Consider the following 18,310-nt stretch of genomic DNA (forward strand, 5'->3'; position numbering starts at 1 on the left):
TGGTGCCGTATGCACCAAGGTGGCTTGCTTTTGTTCATCTTTGTAGAAGCCCTTCAAGCTATCATGGCCTCATTGGCAAAGGTGTAAAGGTTTGACAATAAATTGAAGAGCACGTTGCAAGCGTGAGAAGATGCTTGGATGAGACATTATCCATACATTGCAAGCCTCGTTGGCGCCCCCTGCCACATGAAAATCGAGCTTATTCTTGTTAGTGACAGCCAATCACGTTGCTCCCTGCTACCAAGAATATACCAAGATTTGGAGACGATGGCCAATCAGCGCCCGTATTGCTACCAAGATTTGCCCCGGTTGCTACCAGGAATTGACCAATCAGTGAAGACTTCTACTCGACATTGCAGCTCGCCTCGAATTCAATTGTCATCCAGCAGAACGTCACTTCGGAAATCAGCATTTTCCTATTCTTCTGCATTTCTGAGGTAAGTCGACATTTTCTCTGGCTAGCTATCGTCCACTTAAGTCATTCAATACAATGTAAGGAATAACCTGCCGTCTCATAATGACGGTGACAGCAGTTAATGACTAGGTAGCTACCTGTCTTTTCACCAACCAACCCGGCATAACATGACAGCTGAAATTACTTTCCCGATCGCGATTGATTTTGAGACTTTTCACACTAATGACCGATGCTACTTGAAGTCAGTTTTATCGTCGGATGTGCCGGGGAACTGTGCCGCCGATGGCAATCTCCGCGCCGCTTCCTAATGACGGTGATAGCGGTAAAGACTAGATCAAACCTGCCGTCTCGTAATGCTGATGACATCGGCAAGTAATGACTAGATAGCTACCTGCGATGGATTTTTATTTTTATTTATTTTTTATTATTTATTTTTTTTATTTTTCTCTTGTCTGCATATATATTTCTGGTTTGTGTCATGTTTGTCACAAACTGTCAAATATTGATGCAATTTATTCTTGCAGCAAAAGAAAAGAAAGGAAACATTTTTCTTCTGTGCTTGTGACTGTGTGCATGCGACCATCACCATCCCTCTTAGAACTCTGGCCTATCTTTTATTGGCAGCTAATATCATGTTCTGTAAAAGAGGGCGTGCACACCTAGGTGGGCCAAAAAAAATTAAAAATAAGAGAAAGTGAAAGAAAGATTACATAAGGATATACAAAGAGACAGGGAAAGAGAAGGAGAGAGAGACCTAACACACTTAGATGGAGAGGGACCATCTCACCATGATGCCAAAAAAAAAATCCCCCCCGCCCCCCCCAGACGGCCCGACCACTCCCCCCAGCCACGCCCCCCACCCACGCCCTACGACTGATGGACCAGGCCGCGGGGGCATGGAGGGACACCCCAATGGCTGCCGTAGTAACACCCCCCCAGCTGCGCACCACCACACCCCCCAAAGAGGACCGCGAGGGAACCCCAGGGAAACCCGGCCCTGAGGGCAGCCGCGGACCAGGCCCCCACAGGGGAGGGGGCAGCAGGGGGGCCGAGGGTGACAGGGACACTAGCCACCCACCCAGCCCTGATGGACCCCCAACGAGTAGGGCCGAGCCAAACACTAAGGCCCCGCCAAACCTGAACTGTGTATGTGTCATATGATTTGAATTTTGTTTTGTTTGTTTTTTTGTTTTTTTGTTTTTTTTTTGTTGTATGTATGTTTGCTAGTGAGGTGGATTAAAATAGGGGGGGCAGGAAGGGAGGCGGGAGAGAGGGGGGAGAGCCGTAGTGCACTACTGCATCACAATCCGCCGCCCCCCCCCCCCCCCCCCCGTATAAAACCTGCCCCCCCAACCCTATATCTTTACCTATATCAGTATCTAGTGAGGTGCATTAAAATAGGAGGGGGCGGATGGGGGGCCGGGAGAGAGGGGGGAGAGCCGTAGCGCACTACCGCACCACAATCTGCCCCACCCCCCCCCAGTATAAAACCGGTCCACCCAACCCACACCCCCCACCCTATGTCTTTACCTATATCAGTATCTAGTGAGGTGCATTAAAATAGGGGGGTGGAAAGTAGTGCGTTAAAAGAGGCAGGGCCCGTTTGCAGCAAGCCCACTTCAGGGGGCCCCAGGGCGGTGGCACTCCAGCAGTCCCCTACCCCCCCAGCCCCACCCCGCGATGGACAAGGCCCACAGCCGCCCCGCAGGGCGTGGCACCCGACCCGAAATTCCCCCCAGTATCCCACAGGGAGGCAGGGAGCCCACAGCCAGGGAGGGGAACCCGGCACCACGTGATGCCCCAATCCAACCCCCGCCGCAGGCCGCACGGGCAGAGTAGGTGCAGCCGGCTAGAGGAGGGCCAAAACCAACCGGGGAGACCAGAAGGGAAAGGCAGGCCAATGAATGGACCCTTCCCCTGCCTCCACCGGTTTTTCCAGATGGGAGAGCGGAGGGATGGGGCAATTTGTTGAGACTTTGTGATTTTAACAGCTTTCCACCAAGCTTTGAGGGTCGTTGCTATTGTTATACTTTTGAAACACTGGTGTTTTTTTATATTTTGTGTGATAAATGGAAGGTCGGCTAGTTGAAGGTCCCCACAGAGTGCTTGTTCTGTATCAAGCCAGGAGGAATTACATTTTCTGTGCCATTGTATCAAATATTTCAATTGGCTTGATAGATGGTAAAGCTCAAAGTCAGGGGATTCAAGTCCGCCTTGGGCTTTGGGTTTTTGGAGAGTAGTAAGTTTTATTCTTGGTGTTTTATTTTTCCAGTAGAATTTGGTTATTGCCGAGTTAATTGCTTTGAACCAGGAGTTATTTGGTGTGACTGGAATCATTGTGAATAAATAATTGATTTTAGGAAGGATAGACATTTTTCTGATGATATTCTTTCTAATAGTGATAAAGGGAGGTTAGACCAACGGCGTAGGTCCTGTTAGTAGGAGAGGTAAGAAGTTTAGATTAAACAAATCAGACAGTTTGGGGGAGATATTAATGCCCAAGTATTTGATATTCCCTGTTCTGAGTTGGTGATTGGAAGCTAGTGCTGCTACTTTTTTTTCTTCTAATTTGTTTGGTAAGATTGTGGACTTAGACCAGTTAACAGAGTATCCGGATTTTTTTGAAAATGATGCGATTATATTAAAGCATTTTGGGAGGGAGGATTGGGGGTCTTTTAATAGGAGTAGTATGTCATCTGTGTAAAGAATTATTTTATGTTCTGTTGTAGATGTTTGGAAGCCTCTTATATTTCTATTTTCTGTGGCCATTGGTGACAGTGGCCATTGGTGAAGTGTAAAGTGCTCTAATCCATCCTATAAATGTCTCTTTGAATCCAAATTTTTTTAGAGTTAGGAATAAGAATGTCCAGTTGACTTTGTCAAAAGCTTTCTCAGCATCTAATGATAATATTACACTTTCTGTGTCTTTTTGTTGTGATAATTGCATTAAGTTAAATAGCTTCCTGGTGTTGTCAGATGATTGACGTCCTTTAATAAAACCTGTTTGGTCGGGGTGGATGAGGGATGGGATAACACCTTCAATTCTGGATGCGAGTACTTTACTAAAAATTTTAATGTCTGTGTTAATTAGTGATAAAGGGCGGTAGCTGGATGGGCTAGTTGGGTCTTTATCTGGTTTTAAAAGTACAGTTATCATTGCTGTGTTCATAGTTGAAGGAATTATGGCTGAGGTTGTGAGTTCTGTAATCATACGGATAAAGAGCGGAGATATGGTTTCCCAAAAGTGCTTGAAGAATCCGATAGGGAAACCATCAGGACCAGGAGCTTTATTATTTGGAATTTTATTGATGGCGTGAAAAATTTCTTCTGGAGATATGGGTCTATCTAAATTATTTGCTTGATCTTCTACGAGCTGTGGAAGTTTAATTGGGTTAAGCAATTGATTAATTCCGTCTTCACTTGGGTTGAGGTCAGATGTGTATAGTTTTCTATAGAATTCCTTAAACACGTCATTAATTTCATTGTTGTTGTGGAGAGGTTTACCTGTAGAGTCTTTAATACATGAGATGGTTGCTTTTTCTTTGTTCTGTTTGATTAGATTAGCCAGATATTTAGTCTGCGATTGATTTTTAGACTTTCCACCAACAATCGATGCTACTTGAAGTCAGTTTATCTCCGCGCTTTCCAACATTGAGTCCCTTTCACGGGGCAAACACTAATGTCCTGGGCTTTCCTACCTCAGTACAGTAGCGGTACAGTAACGCTACGGTCCGAGATTGCCTATTTCCCCTTTTCATTTTTCTTTCTAGTAACAACTGAATTGCGACGTAATAGATAGGACCAGACTTGCCAGGTTTAAATGGCATATTGCTTTTGATAGCATGTATCATTATCTGTACTGTATCGTCGCTTTGGATAAAAGCGTCTGCTAAATGACATTGTAACATCTCTGAGTGTTTGTGGGATATTATCTTAGATTTTGAGCCTGTTAAGAGAATGCACATAGACAGAGCATAATATAAAATCAACATCAAAAGGTGGGTGGTGGTGGTGGTTGAATAAGACTGGGAGTAATTATGATCTACACAGCTGGGGGGCGATAATAATGATGATAATGATGCGTTTCCACATGTTGTATCCATTTAATCACAGCTCTGATACTTATATCTCTCTCTGTTAGTGAACTTTTTTTTTTCTTTTTTTTCAAATTTAGATGGAACCACGCTTCAGGAGACGCGCTGATGGCAGTCTAAACTTGACTGACTCTTTGGAAGCAGCAAATGTCAAGGCTGTCAATAAAGGAAAGCCATGGGTTAAACCCATGTCTCCAGAGCTGGTTCTTACTAATGCAAAAAAAGCATTAATTAAGAGCAAAGGCGATCCAGCGAACAGAAAGTACCTGCTGGGTTTCTTTCAGATTCAGTGCGGTGTGTTTCGTGGGCAAACTTTCCGGTGGGTTGCCGAAAATGCCCTAGGGTATGCTGCTTACCTGGTGGCAGCTATGAGGAGAGACCCCACAGGAGGAAGTAAGGACACACAAGACCATGCCAACAGTAAAATGTGTTTTCGAGAGTACATGGAGCTCTTTCCCTCTGGCAATATTGCAATTGCCATGAAAGAAGAGCAATATGCCTCTAAAACTCCCCAACCACCTGCCTCCACCCAGCACACTACCACCACTCAGCCTGCTCCTGCAACCCAACTCTGTCACACCAGTGAGTATGCTGCAGCTTCTGAGCTCACTCCTCCTGTGCATCACACTGCCACTACCCAGCTCCCTCACACTGCTCAGCATGTTCCCACCATCCAGCCTGGTCCTTCCAGCCAGCATCCAGCGTCCACCTCCTCTCTCCGCTCCCTTTTGGTCAGGAGGAACTTGCCTGACCAGCAGAGCCTGACCAAGCATGTGAAAAGGCTGATTTCCCCCTTCAAAGACAAACCTTGTAAGCAAACATTAATTAGTGTAGGCTCATTTGTGTTAAGCATTTGAAGGAAATATTTTGAACTATAAACAAATTCATAAGCAGTAATATAGCATCACTGTTTAGTCTAAGAGTCAGAGTGAGATAAATCAAATTCAAATGTCTCACAGGCCTTCTACATAAAGAAATGGCACCACCCAGTGGTCTCTTGGGCTCACTGTCCAAAATAAACTTTATAATTCTAAATTATCTCTACATTATTGTGATGTTAACTTGTTAGTCCTATTTCATTGTTATTTTTAGCCCCTGCATGGCCATCACCTACTCTTGTGAAAAGGACTGTGTCCAAAGCAGCCACACCACCCTCCTCCAGCCTGGTCCACTTACCTGTGTCAGCTGGTCCCTCCTCCTCCACCCTGGCCCGCTTACCTGTGTCAGCTGGTCCCTCCTCCAGCCTGGCCCACTTACCTGTGTCAGCTGGTCCCTCCTCCAGCCTGGCCCGCTTACCTGTGTCAGCTGGTCCCTCCTCCAGCCTGGCCCGCTTACCTGTGTCAGCTGGTCCCTCCTCCAGCCTGGCACACTTACCTGTGTCAGCTGGTCCCTCCTCCTCCACCCTGGCCCGCTTACCTGTGTCAGCTGGTCCCTCTTCCGCCTTTGCCTACCCGCCTGTGTCAGCTGGTCCCTCTTCCGCCTTTGCCTACCCGCCTGTGTCAGCTGGTCCCTCTTCACTTGCCTACCCACATGTGTCCTCTGAACTGGATGACAGCACATTGCTGGCAGAGGTAATTAGGTGGGAGGAGGCACAAGTGGCACATAAGTTTACCCTTTATTTCACAGACAATATAATTGTCAGTTTCATTTTGTAGTCCTGAATCGTTGTGTCTCCAGTTTTAGTTTTACGTCATGCCCTTGTGTTTTTTCCCTCCTTTTGTGATTACCCTCATTAGTTTCACCTGTGTCCTGTGTTCACACCTGTGATGATTACTCTGTGTATTTAGTTCCTCTCTTTCCCTGTCCCTTGTTGGATCATTGTTTGTCTTTCCTGTGTTCTTATTCCTCTTGTTTTTTTTCTGTGGATTTGTTAAAGTAAGTTTTAGTTTGTCTATCTCAGTTTTTGTTATTTAATCATTTCAATTTTAAAATCTGCACCTGGTTCCTCCTTTTAGTTTACCTCAATTGTGACAATAATAGTTACCACTGCCAAATTTGCTAGTATTGAAATATGTTAACTTGTGTTTTTATTTATTTATTTGTTTTGCTTTTCTTTTCTTTTTACTTCCAGCACAAAGAGTCTGTCTTCCAGCTGGCTGGATTCACACCTTACCTGAAGCTGACCAAAGGTGGATATCCAAAGCCCTTTTCAAATGGACACCCCAGGGGCAGTGGATAAGCTTTGGTAGTATCCTCCACAGGTCCCTCTGAAGATAAGTAATTCTCCCCCACTGGAGAATTACTTTGGTCACCCACTTCTTCTCTGGATGCCGCGTAAGGTGTGGCAAGTAAAGCTCACCTGTCCGCATGCAGACTGCTCCAGACAACCTTTGACCTCGGCCGGCTTGCACCAGAAGATCAGGCAGGTGGTGGGAGTGGGCAGTGTGTATTTTATGGCATCTGAGTACCTGGCATGTAAAACATGCAAAAGAAAAGTGATCAGCTGGAGCCATAGCATCGTCTCCCAGCTGGACATTGGTCATAGAGTGCAATTTCCGTGCATATTGACTTCAAAACTGGCTTGCGACATGGAGGTGGCGACCTTGATGCGTCAGAGAGGGCTGGGAAACAGCAGCAGCCAGGTCCAGCGGAAACTGAGAGAGCGTCACGCTGAGTTGTGGTTGCAGAAAACTGTGCAATACCTCACAGACTGCAAGGGGATGGCCAGCGCTGTGAAATCAGGCCTGATCCTTCCTCTGACATTTGAAGAAGCACCTCCGATGCCTGTTGTCCCCAAACACAGATGGCTGATGCAGGTATATGCTCAGGATGTCCTGCAAAGGCTCGAGAAGATAAAGGCATCCATCACCTCTCAATATGGCCGAATCCTGAAAATGGATTCCACCAAAAAGGTAGCCCGGAAGCTTGCGGGATCTAGCTACGGTACCTGTACCTGGGCAACCAATGTCGGAAATGAGTACGGGCAGGTGGTCATTTCCGTCCTGACTGCCAGTGAAGGGTTTTGGTCTCGGGCCAATGATCGAGGGTCTCGTTAAGAGATACAGAGTGGCTGGGGTGGCACCTCCTGAGGTGCTGTATGTCGACCGGGACTGCTGTGGCAACACTCTTCTGAGGAGGCAGTTTGAAGAGTGGGAGCAGATGTCCATCCGGCTTGACATCTGGCACTTCATGCGGAGGATAGCTGTGGGTTGCACAACAGATTCCCATCAGCTGTATGCAACCTTCATGAGTCGCCTCAGCCACTGTATTTTTATGTGGGACGAGGATGACCTCAAGGCCCTGAAGCTGGCAAAGCAGGCAGAGATGGAAGCTGACCGAAGGAGACCATCGGAGGCCGATGTGATGCGTCGCATCAGCAGAAGCGAGCTAGCCCTACATTGCAGAAGAGCAACACGTGGGACGAGGGAGACTCAGGTTCTGATCGAAAACCACATCCAGGCCTTTGACGGAGCTGCTGGTCGAAACACACTGGGAGTGCCTCTTATCAACTCGGCTCGGATGCAGGAGATCTGGAAGTCCCAGAGGAAGCATGTTGCATGCATCCAGGATCCTCCAGGTATACAGCTGTACACGCAGACAGGAACCCTGGTGAAGGGAGGGCACCGTCTGCCAACTTACCGCTGTGCCAGAGGGTCCACGTCGCTGGAGTCTTTTCACCTGCATCTGAACAGATTCATCCCAGGTAAACGTATGAATTCTCCCGAAGTGACTTTGTTGTTGCTTTATGTCTGTGTGGTTTTTTTCTTTACATTTTTGAATTTGTTTTGAAGGCACGCTTGCAAGTGACACCTTCTTCCAAGCCTATCTGTTGCATGGCCTTGCAAGGTGGAATGAGGACCGGGCTGTTGCAGCAACCACTGATGGGCAGCCGCAGCCGTATTCCTACAGCCACCTGCTCCGACATGCTGCAAATGTTCTTGCAGAGGAGGTTCTGGGAAAAAAGATCGTCCCCTACGTCGAACCAACAAAATACACTGGTACGTCATGATGTTGTGTTTTTTTTTATAGGTTTACCAGTTATTTTTCACCACTGATTCATTATATAATGTTCTCATATGCTATCTAATTGTGGTCATTTTTTTAATGTATTAAAGAAGAGCTTATTGGGGTAGAATACCTCTACCAACAAACCGGGAAGGTTCTCCAGGACTACAAGTTGGCCATCGAGGAATCAGAGACCGCTGATGTGGTTCTGGAGGTGGAGGAAGACTGTGCTGAAGCTGAGGAGTTTCAAGACATCACTGTGCCCACCTTTGAAAAAGAGCGAACACCTGCTTCCGCCTCACAAGCATCAGCTTCAGCAGTGCCAGTGATGACACCTACTCCAACTCCAGCAACCAGCTCTGTCCCATCAGTGTCTGTGATTCCTCCAGCACCATGGCCATCTCCTGAGAGCACTTCTGTCCCGGCTCAGTTGATGCCAGTGATGCCCTCAGTGATGCCAGATGACTGTGAGTCTTACCATGGAATTTATTTGATTTCTGTTGTTGTTGACACACTTACTCTACAGAATGAAAAAATGTAAGCTACATTTTTAACTTTTTCATGTCTCCCCAGTGGACCAGGTAACGGTGTCTTCAGCACCAGTCGACTCCACTTCACATGACATAAGAATCACTCTTTTAAATGTAAAGTTACAACAAAATCTGGTTTATGTTGGCAGTGCTCTGAAATGTTTTACTGCATTTATTCCTGCAACCATAACTTCTAAAACACATTTTCTTTTTAGGATTCTGTTGGACCTGACAATATCCAGGGGTATGGAGCAGTTCAGGACCTTGCAGATTTTTTGCTTGGCCTCAAAGACCAGTGGAGACGAGTGTGCCCAGGTCATTACCCTGTGGCAGGCATTAGGGGAATATGACAAAAAAAAAACAGTCTATCAAGCCCGTCATCAAGCCTCCTTACAAAAAGGACGATTCAGAGCCACAAAAAAGATTGTGGCACCAGGTGTGGAGAGCACCAAAAGGTGTGTTGAATGGAAAAAGTCCAGAGGACTAAATTATGCAAGATTGATAAAAAATGTATCTCTTAACACATAGTAAAACATAAGCAAGAAGAGAATGCACTGAACAGTAAAAATACAAAGAGGGTAAGGATCACATTGAAGACCATCTTATATTAATTAAATGTATACTGTTGTTATTTTCAGGTGTTTCATCGGAGCTCATAGTCCCGCACAGTGGCCGGACTGCAACAGAGTGGTGGAGGCAGTCTTCACGAGACTCTGCGGAATGTACCAGGGTGCTGTGCGCTGTGAAGGAGTGAGAGTGTCACGATTCACAATGGTGGCTCATTCTTACAAAAACATCAGGGAGTGCATAATCACCAATTCCAGGGTGATGAGTGAAACCACAATTCAGCTCCCTGAAGTAAATGCTGCCACAGTCACACAATGGTGAGTAAATGTGCATGCCTCATTTACACACTTTAAATATTTGGAGCAGCAGCAATCAGTTTTCATAACGATGGCTCGCTCAGCAAATGGAATGTAGATCTGAATGAAATAGTCATTTTCAAAAAGCTATAGTACAGGACACAGTTGTCATGCTGCTGCATCAGTTATGATCAGATCAGATAGCAAATAATCACCATCGTTTGAATATTGTTTTTGTGTTTCCCCAGGTACAGCAAGCGTTGCAGGTCACAGGAGCAGGACATTTTGAAGCAGGGCATCTCTGCTTCAAATGCACCCATGGCTGGGCCTGACAAACTTCCTGTCACCATGCAAAAAGTGCCAGCCCTGCACTCTGGCACGTTGGCTGAGCCACACCTGTTTGTCCTTCCCCCAAACACTGCTGGGGAGGCAAAGCTTAAGGGGAGAGTGCAACCCCAAACCATCTCCCAAGGACTGACCCTCCCTCTCATTACACCAGCTCCACCTGTCCCCCTCCCCTTTATACTTCCGTCTGTGCCTGGAACATCGCAGATGATGTTTTTAAACCTCCAATCACCTTCAGTCCTGTCACCACCCCCACCACCAAGTCAAGATGTACCTTACACGACACAACAGTATCGTAAGAGAAAGCAAGCGCAGGATCTCACTGGGACGGTCACGAGGAAGTACGTCAAGACAGATGTGGTCCTTTGCAGAAAGTGCACAAAAGAAAGGAAGCCACCCTCGCACCTGCAGTATTTCGGGAATTGGTACTGTCAAGAGACGGAGACACAGTCGTACCATGAATGGAGGACTGAGCTGGAGAAGCGAGGTTACGGGAAAAAGAAAAAGAGCCAAAACGACCCTCCAGCCTCTTAGTAAATTAGGCACAACTCAGATTTCAGATCAAGAAAACTTTGTTTGACGGTAAAGAAGTTGACAGTCCTAACTATGTGTCAGTTTCCCTGTGAATAACTGCACATAAACATTGTTTTGTCTCAGGAGGGTTTTTAAACTGTATTTAAATAGAATTGTGATGTCCTAACTTGCAGCATGGTTGTGGCTGAAATACTTTCTAACAGTAAGAGTGAATCTCCTGCAGCCAAATATGCTTTAAAAAATGTTTGTTTCCAAAAGTATTACAGAAAGTTGGAGTTAAAGAGACTTATCATTATTACTGGGCAGTATTGTAATATGATGTCCATTTTTTTTCTCTTCCTGTAAATAGTTTTTAGTTTTGATTTAATAGGCCTTGTGTTATATTATTATAATTCATATATTATTCATAGTGTTGTAAATATTGCTATTATTATCAATGTTGTTGTGTATTAGTATTGTTATTTTTACATTGTTGCTTGTTGTGTATTATTATTACTTTGTTGCTTTTTGCTTAGCATTAAACAGTGTAAAAGTGTGTATATGTAAGTATTATTAATAATGTTGTTGTAAATATTCCTATTATATTATCAATGTGGTTGTTTATAAGTGAGTAAAACTGTTTTAAATCATCTGTTTTTTAATTATTCATCATTCCTCCTTTCTCTATGATAATTTAAATTACACCTTCACAGAAATATTCTGAAACTTTTAATGTCTACAAGTTAGAGCTTTAGTACAACTCAGACTATATTTATTAATAATAATTATCCTCACATTAATCATGTCTTTGGTCTGTTTAGTCTTCTACATGAAGGCCTTACATGAAGATAAGTGAGGAAGGGGTGGGAATCGAACCCACGATCTCAGGTTTATGTGACGTACATGATAGTATGCGTCAGAAAAGAGCCGGGATCGAACCCGCGATCTCACGTTTGTGTTGCGCATTTATTGACAGTATAGATAGACGCACGCGCAGTCCTTGGCGCAGTAGGCAGCGCGTCAGTCTCATAATCTGAAGGCCGTGAGTTCGAACCTCACACGGGGCAGGTGTTTTAAAGCCAAACACAATGCCAACACAATGAAGTAGAGAAGAGGTAAATGCAGTGGCTAATAAATCCAAAAACAGTGGCATCACTGCCAACTCAATAGGTCCATGGAACACAAGAGATGAGGGAAAATTAGGTACACAAGAAAGCTTTGGTTGGGGTAGTGCATTGAGGGTAATACACCGCACATCCTGTGAGTCTTCACAGCAAGCTAAATTGTGATGAGAATAATACTCGTGCTGCACAAAAAAAAGAGATTTATGGTGTTGTATGCACCAAGGTTGCTGGCTTTTGTTCATCTTTGTAGAAGCCCTTCAAGCTATCATGGCCTCAGTGGCAAAGGTGTAAAGGTTTGACAATAAATTGAAGCGCACGTTGCAAGCGTGAGAAGATGCTTGGATGAGACATTATCCATACATTGCAAGCCTCGTTGGCGCAGTAGGAAGCGCGTCAGTCTCATAATCTGAAGGCCGTGAGTTCGAACCTCACACGGGGCAAGTGTTTTAAAGCCAAAAGACCATTCAACACAATGGAGTAGAGAAGTGGTAAATGCAGTGGCTAATAAATCCAAAAACAGTGGCATCACTACCAACTCAATAGGTCCATGGAACACAAGAGATGAAGGAAAATTAGGTACACAAGAAAGCTTCAGTTGGGGTATTGCAAATTTAGGGTAATACACCGCACATCCTGTGAGTCTTCACAGCAAGCTAAAATGTGATGAGAATAATACTTGTGTCCCACAAAAAAAGAGATTTATGGTGTTGTATGCACCAAGGTTGCTGGCTTTTGTTCATCTTTGTAGAAGCCCTTCAAGCTATCATGGCCTCATTGGCAAAGGTGTAAAGGTTTGACAATAAATTGAAGAGCACGTTGCAAGCGTGAGAAGATGTTTGGATGAGACATTATCCATACATTGCAAGCCTCGTTGGCGCAGTAGGCAGCGCGTCAGTCTCATAATCTGAAGGCCGTGAGTTCGAACCTCACACGGGGCAGGTGTTTTAAAGCCAAAAGACCATTCAACACAATGAAGTAGAGAGGTGGTAAATCCAGTGGCTAATAAATCCAAAAACAGTGGCATCACTACCAACTCAATAGGTCCATGGAACACAAGAGATGAAGGAAAATTAGGTACACAAGAAAGCTTTGGTTGGGGTAGTGCATTGAGGGTAATACACCGCACATCCTGTGAGTCTTCACAGCATGCTAAAATGTGATGAGAATAATACTCGTGCCGCACAAAAAAAAAAGATTTATGGTGCCGTATGCACCAAGGTTGCTTGCTTTTGTTCATCTTCGTAGAAGCCCTTCAAGCTATCATGGCCTCATTGGCAAAGGTGTAAAGGTTTTACAATAAATTGAAGAGCACGTTGCAAGTGTGAGAAGATGCTTGGATGAGACATTATCCATACATTGCAAGCCTTGTTGGCGCAGTAGGAAGCGCACCATTCAACACAATGAAGTAGAGAAGTGGTAAATGCAGTGGCTAATACATCCAAAAACAGTGGCATCACTACCAACTCAATAGGTCCATGGAACACAAGAGATGAGGGAAAATTAGGTACACAAGAAAGCTTTGGTTGGGGTAGTGCATTGAGGGTAATACACCGCACATCCTGTGAGTCTTCACAGCAAGCTAAATTGTGATGAGAATAATACTCGTGCTGCACAAAAAAAAGAGATTTATGGTGTTGTATGCACCAAGGTTGCTGGCTTTTGTTCATCTTTGTAGAAGCCCTTCAAGCTATCATGGCCTCAGTGGCAAAGGTGTAAAGGTTTGACAATAAATTGAAGCGCACGTTGCAAGCGTGAGAAGATGCTTGGATGAGACATTATCCATACATTGCAAGCCTCGTTGGCGCAGTAGGAAGCGCATCAGTCTCATAATCTGAAGGCCGTGAGTTCGAACCTCACACGGGGCAGGTGTTTTAAAGCCAAAAGACCATTCAACACAATGGAGTAGAGAAGTGGTAAATGCAGTGGCTAATAAATCCAAAAACCGTGGCATCACTACCAACTCAATAGGTCCATGGAACACAAGAGATGAAGGAAAATTAGGTACACAAGAAAGCTTCAGTTGGGGTATTGCAAATTTAGGGTAATACACCGCACATCCTGTGAGTCTTCACAGCAAGCTAAAATGTGATGAGAATAATACTCGTGTCCCACAAAAAAAAGAGATTTATGGTGTTGTATGCACCAAGGTTGCTGGCTTTTGTTCATCTTTGTAGAAGCCCTTCAAGCTATCATGGCCTCAGTGGCAAAGGTGTAAAGGTTTGACAATAAATTGAAGCGCACGTTGCAAGCGTGAGAAGATGCTTGGATGAGACATTATCCATACATTGCAAGCCTCGTTGGCGCAGTAGGAAGCGCGTCAGTCTCATAATCTGAAGGCCGTGAGTTCGAACCTCACACGGGGCAGGTGTTTTAAAGCCAAAAGACCATTCAACACAATGGAGTAGAGAAGTGGTAAATGCAGTGGCTAATAAATCCAAAAACCGTGGCATCACTACCAACTCAATAGGTCCATGGAACACAAGAGATGAAGGAAAATTAGGTACACAAGAAAGCTTCAGTTGGGGTATTGCAAATTTAGGGTAATACACCGCACATCCTGTGAGTCTTCACAGCAAGCTAAAATGTGATGAGAATAATACTTGTGTCCCACAAAAAAAAGAGATTTATGGTGTTGTATGCACCAAGGTTGCTGGCTTTTGTTCATCTTTGTAGAAGCCCTTCAAGCTATCATGGCCTCATTGGCAAAGGTGTAAAGGTTTGACAATAAATTGAAGAGCACGTTGCAAGCGTGAGAAGATGTTTGGATGAGACATTATCCATACATTGCAAGCCTCGTTGGCGCAGTAGGCAGCGCGTCAGTCTCATAATCTGAAGGCCGTGAGTTCGAACCTCACACGGGGCAGGTGTTTTAAAGCCAAAAGACCATTCAACACAATGAAGTAGAGAGGTGGTAAATCCAGTGGCTAATAAATCCAAAAACAGTGGCATCACTACCAACTCAATAGGTCCATGGAACACAAGAGATGAAGGAAAATTAGGTACACAAGAAAGCTTTGGTTGGGGTAGTGCATTGAGGGTAATACACCGCACATCCTGTGAGTCTTCACAGCATGCTAAAATGTGATGAGAATAATACTCGTGCCGCACAAAAAAAAAAGATTTATGGTGCCGTATGCACCAAGGTTGCTTGCTTTTGTTCATCTTCGTAGAAGCCCTTCAAGCTATCATGGCCTCATTGGCAAAGGTGTAAAGGTTTTACAATAAATTGAAGAGCACGTTGCAAGTGTGAGAAGATGCTTGGATGAGACATTATCCATACATTGCAAGCCTTGTTGGCGCAGTAGGCAGCGCACCATTCAACACAATGAAGTAGAGAAGTGGTAAATGCAGTGGCTAATACATCCAAAAACAGTGGCATCACTACCAACTCAATAGGTCCATGGAACACAAGAGATGAAGGAAAATTAGGTACACAAGCAAGTTTTGGTTGAGGTGATACGCACCACAAGTCATGTGAGTGTTCAGGACAAGCTCAATGGTGATGTGAAAAATACCCATGTGTTCTAAAAAGTCCTGTGTATATAAATATTAGGCAGGTATAATATCGGATGAATTTGTATTTAGTCATCCGATCCCGGTCACATTGTTTGATGGGTGCACCTCTCCTTGCTATGTCAAAACAGCTCACACAACTGATGATGACTGATTTTAAACACATACATAAACATTTGCGTATTAGTTTCACCTGACACCAATTAGCAGGGTCCCAGATAGTGCAGTAAGAAGCCAACACACCATTAGGATTATCTGGACTGAATGATTAGGCTCATTAAACACTAACTATTCTCTTGCAGCATCATCTCTGTGTGTGTGTGTGTGTGTGTGTGTGCGTGCGTGCGTGCGTGCGTGCGTGCGTGCGTGCGTGCGTGCGTGCGTGCGTGCGTGCGTGCGTGGGTACTTGCCTGCGTGCGTGTCTACGTGCATGATTATACTGTATGTGTGTTTATTTCTGTGTAGGAATGAAAGAGACAACGAGAACAGGGAAGGGATAGAAGTGTGTGTTTATTTATATATGTGGCATTAACTAAAAGATGCTGGCATTCTCACAGAGATGAAAGAACCAGAAAGAGAAAGGTGGAGAGGATAATCATGAGTGAAAAAAAGCATATTTGATGATTAAAGTATGGCTCAGAGATGTAGAATAAAAGCCTTGTCTGAGGATACTTTGTAAATGCAGGAGGTGCTTGTGAAAATAGTATTTATATGTAGCAGAATAAGGACAGCGGTAAAGTCAACACATGAAGTAGAGTCAACGAGATAAAAGAATATCTAGTCATGTGTGATGTTGGCAATTTATTACTCAGAGCAATTGCACTCACATTCAGAAGGACAAAGATTTTGCTGAGCCTCAATCTAAACTGATACGGATTTTATTCAAATTTGTCAACTTTAGTTAATCATTTCAGCCAATACATGTGTTGGTTTGTTTACCTTCAAATCTTCCAGATAATTCAATAGGCAGGAAATAAATGTAACAGTATGTTAAAAGCAAGATCAAATTGTAAGGATCTTGGTCTGACTGAGTAGGAGGAAACAAGGGTTGATACAAAACCAATCAATAAGGTTGAAATCCATTTTCAGATTGGTTATTTTTCTGCAGGACAAGAATGTGATTTGTTGCAAATGTGATTCTGTTTTCTGTTGGGAAACTGTATATAATATATATAATAATAAATTGTCTCTTTTGTGTATTTTACGCAACAAGAATACAGAAATCCTGGATTTACCTCAAGCCCACTTGCAATAATGATTGAATCACAATGAGGGTCAGTATGGGACACTCACCCAGGGCCTGTGTGGCAAATGCTGCGATGGCACTCTGTAGTCGGTCTGGTCTGACTGCCTGCACCAATAACAGCTGAGGAGAGAAAAGAGAAAAAGATGAACTGAGGAAGAAGGAAACACTGTAAACTGACACTTAATATTTAAACATTTAATATTTCAAACCGTTTCAAACTGAAATAGTTACATTCAGATAAGTTCTTCCAAATTACAAGGCAGAAAATGATCCTACATAATGAGAAATATATTCTTAACTTTTGTCTTTCCATCAAGAAAAGTAAATTCGTTTTTAGTATAACTTTGCTGGTTTCAAGAAATGTAATGCGTAGTGCATGTCATTATGTCAGAATAATAGCACTAGGATGCAGACTTAGCCTAATGGTTAAGTTGCGTGCCCATGAAGTGGTTGGCCCAGGTTCAAATCCAGCCTCTGGCCTCTTTAACCTACTTTCCCTAACTCTGATGCATTGGCAGCAGTAACAAGCTAATGTGAAAGTAGATCTTGGCACTGATGGTATCAGTTTGAGTCAGTTTCATTACCAACTAAAAACTCCTCAGAGGAGCTTTAAAAAAAAGGGAGTATAATTTGGATACCCACTGTTAAATTCACTGAGGAGCTCTTTTTGTAAAAGCATCACTGAGAACACTTTACTCAGATAATATGAGTGAATCCATTGATTGAAGGGTTGTGGTGTGCATACTTTACTGAAATGGCTCTTGTTTTGCTCACAGCACATGTAAAAGGATGTTTTTAAGACTCAACCAAACAATTTTTGCTTCCATTAAACTGCCCTCTTCTTTACAATGTTTAGTTTTATAGTTTCAATTATTCAAGAAAACAGTTAAAACTTTTAAATGTACATCTAGATTCTTTGTGACATCCAGATGAACCAAAAGTTAACAATATTTAGAAAATCCCTTATGCTGATCTAGTCTTCTTTTTTTACAGGAGGATGAAAACGGCAACATTTTTAATGAGTCATTATCATGGAAACTGCACATTTTCCTTTGCGGTGTATGCTTCAATGCCATAACTAGGCAAAATTAGGGCTTCTCTGTGTAATGTGAGTTTATAATGTAGTGAAGTAAGTTATAAATATCACACAAAGATACATTTGAAAATAAAAATTGGCAAAGTAATACAACATTTTAACTGTTTTTCAGGGGAGCATTTATCAAAAACTATCTAGGGATGAATAGTTTTGTGTAGAGATGGGAAGTGCCGCTACTAAAACTTTCATATTGATCACTTCAGGGAAGGAAAAAAACACATATTTTCCACACCTTACTGTTAAAAGCAAGCTTATTCCTGGCTTGAAGCCAAATCCTTGTCTCTCACCCATGAGCTGATTTTACCACAGATTTGACTGAAATCTACAGACTTACAGAGAAACAACAAACTATGATCTGAAAAACCAGTACATACATTAAATGTTTATTGTTAATGAACTGTGTAAATAATAATAAGCTGTTTCATTTGGCTTATGAAATGACTGGTTTTGATTGAAAGCTGACCTGCTGGAAGGGAGTAATCTTCTTGGCAACTGATGATGGGATTTCCTGTTCACATTGTGAGCTCTGCGAGAAGGACAGCCAAAGGTCTGAGTCACTCAAACACAGTGACTGGTACAGGGCGGGGAATGTAGACTGCAAAAGAGGGATGACAAAAGGTAAAAAG

The 18,310-nt window shown here is 43.6% G+C and overlaps 2 protein-coding genes and 5 non-coding genes across 15 annotated transcripts in view; 6 read left to right on the forward strand and 1 right to left on the reverse strand.

Moving 5' to 3' along the window:
• Positions 1-18,310, reverse strand: part of LOC117825947 (cytoplasmic dynein 2 heavy chain 1) — a 140,373-nt gene that overhangs the window by 58,430 nt on the left and 63,633 nt on the right. For 5 of the 6 annotated variants that reach the window (XM_034701947.1, XM_034701945.1, XM_034701944.1 and 2 more), the window contains 2 exons: positions 18,148-18,279; positions 16,636-16,708 (listed from right to left, as the gene is read on the reverse strand). In XM_034701947.1, coding sequence (XP_034557838.1) covers positions 16,636-16,708; positions 18,148-18,279 — 205 coding nt within the window. Of the gene's footprint in view, positions 1-15,898; positions 16,445-16,635; positions 16,709-18,147; positions 18,280-18,310 lie in introns of those variants that run through there. The other variant, XM_034701948.1, reaches the window with a different exon arrangement.
• Positions 7,473-11,280, forward strand: LOC117825948. Of its 4 annotated transcripts, none has more exons than XM_034701950.1 (7): positions 7,473-8,152; positions 8,241-8,447; positions 8,565-8,921; positions 9,028-9,098; positions 9,200-9,439; positions 9,623-9,868; positions 10,096-11,280. In XM_034701950.1, exons 1-5 carry the CDS (start codon positions 7,486-7,488, stop codon positions 9,332-9,334), a joined length of 1,437 nt encoding a protein of 478 aa, XP_034557841.1. In that variant the 5' UTR covers positions 7,473-7,485; the 3' UTR covers positions 9,335-9,439; positions 9,623-9,868; positions 10,096-11,280. The 4 variants fall into 4 exon arrangements, with proteins under 4 accessions (XP_034557841.1, XP_034557840.1, XP_034557842.1 ...); XM_034701949.1 differs by having other exon boundaries at positions 10,102-11,278; XM_034701951.1 differs by having other exon boundaries at positions 9,028-9,077; positions 10,102-11,278.
• On the forward strand, positions 12,197-12,269 carry trnam-cau. Its single transcript has one exon. It is a non-coding gene; the product is annotated as a tRNA-Met (tRNA).
• trnam-cau lies at positions 12,695-12,767 on the forward strand. The gene has a single exon. It is a non-coding gene; the product is annotated as a tRNA-Met (tRNA).
• On the forward strand, positions 13,622-13,694 carry trnam-cau. The gene has a single exon. It is a non-coding gene; the product is annotated as a tRNA-Met (tRNA).
• trnam-cau lies at positions 14,121-14,193 on the forward strand. The gene has a single exon. It is a non-coding gene; the product is annotated as a tRNA-Met (tRNA).
• trnam-cau lies at positions 14,620-14,692 on the forward strand. Its single transcript has one exon. It is a non-coding gene; the product is annotated as a tRNA-Met (tRNA).

The sequence above is a fragment of the Notolabrus celidotus genome, chromosome 14, assembly GCF_009762535.1.
Source record: "Notolabrus celidotus isolate fNotCel1 chromosome 14, fNotCel1.pri, whole genome shotgun sequence".
Taxonomy (NCBI): Eukaryota; Metazoa; Chordata; class Actinopteri; order Labriformes; family Labridae; genus Notolabrus; species Notolabrus celidotus.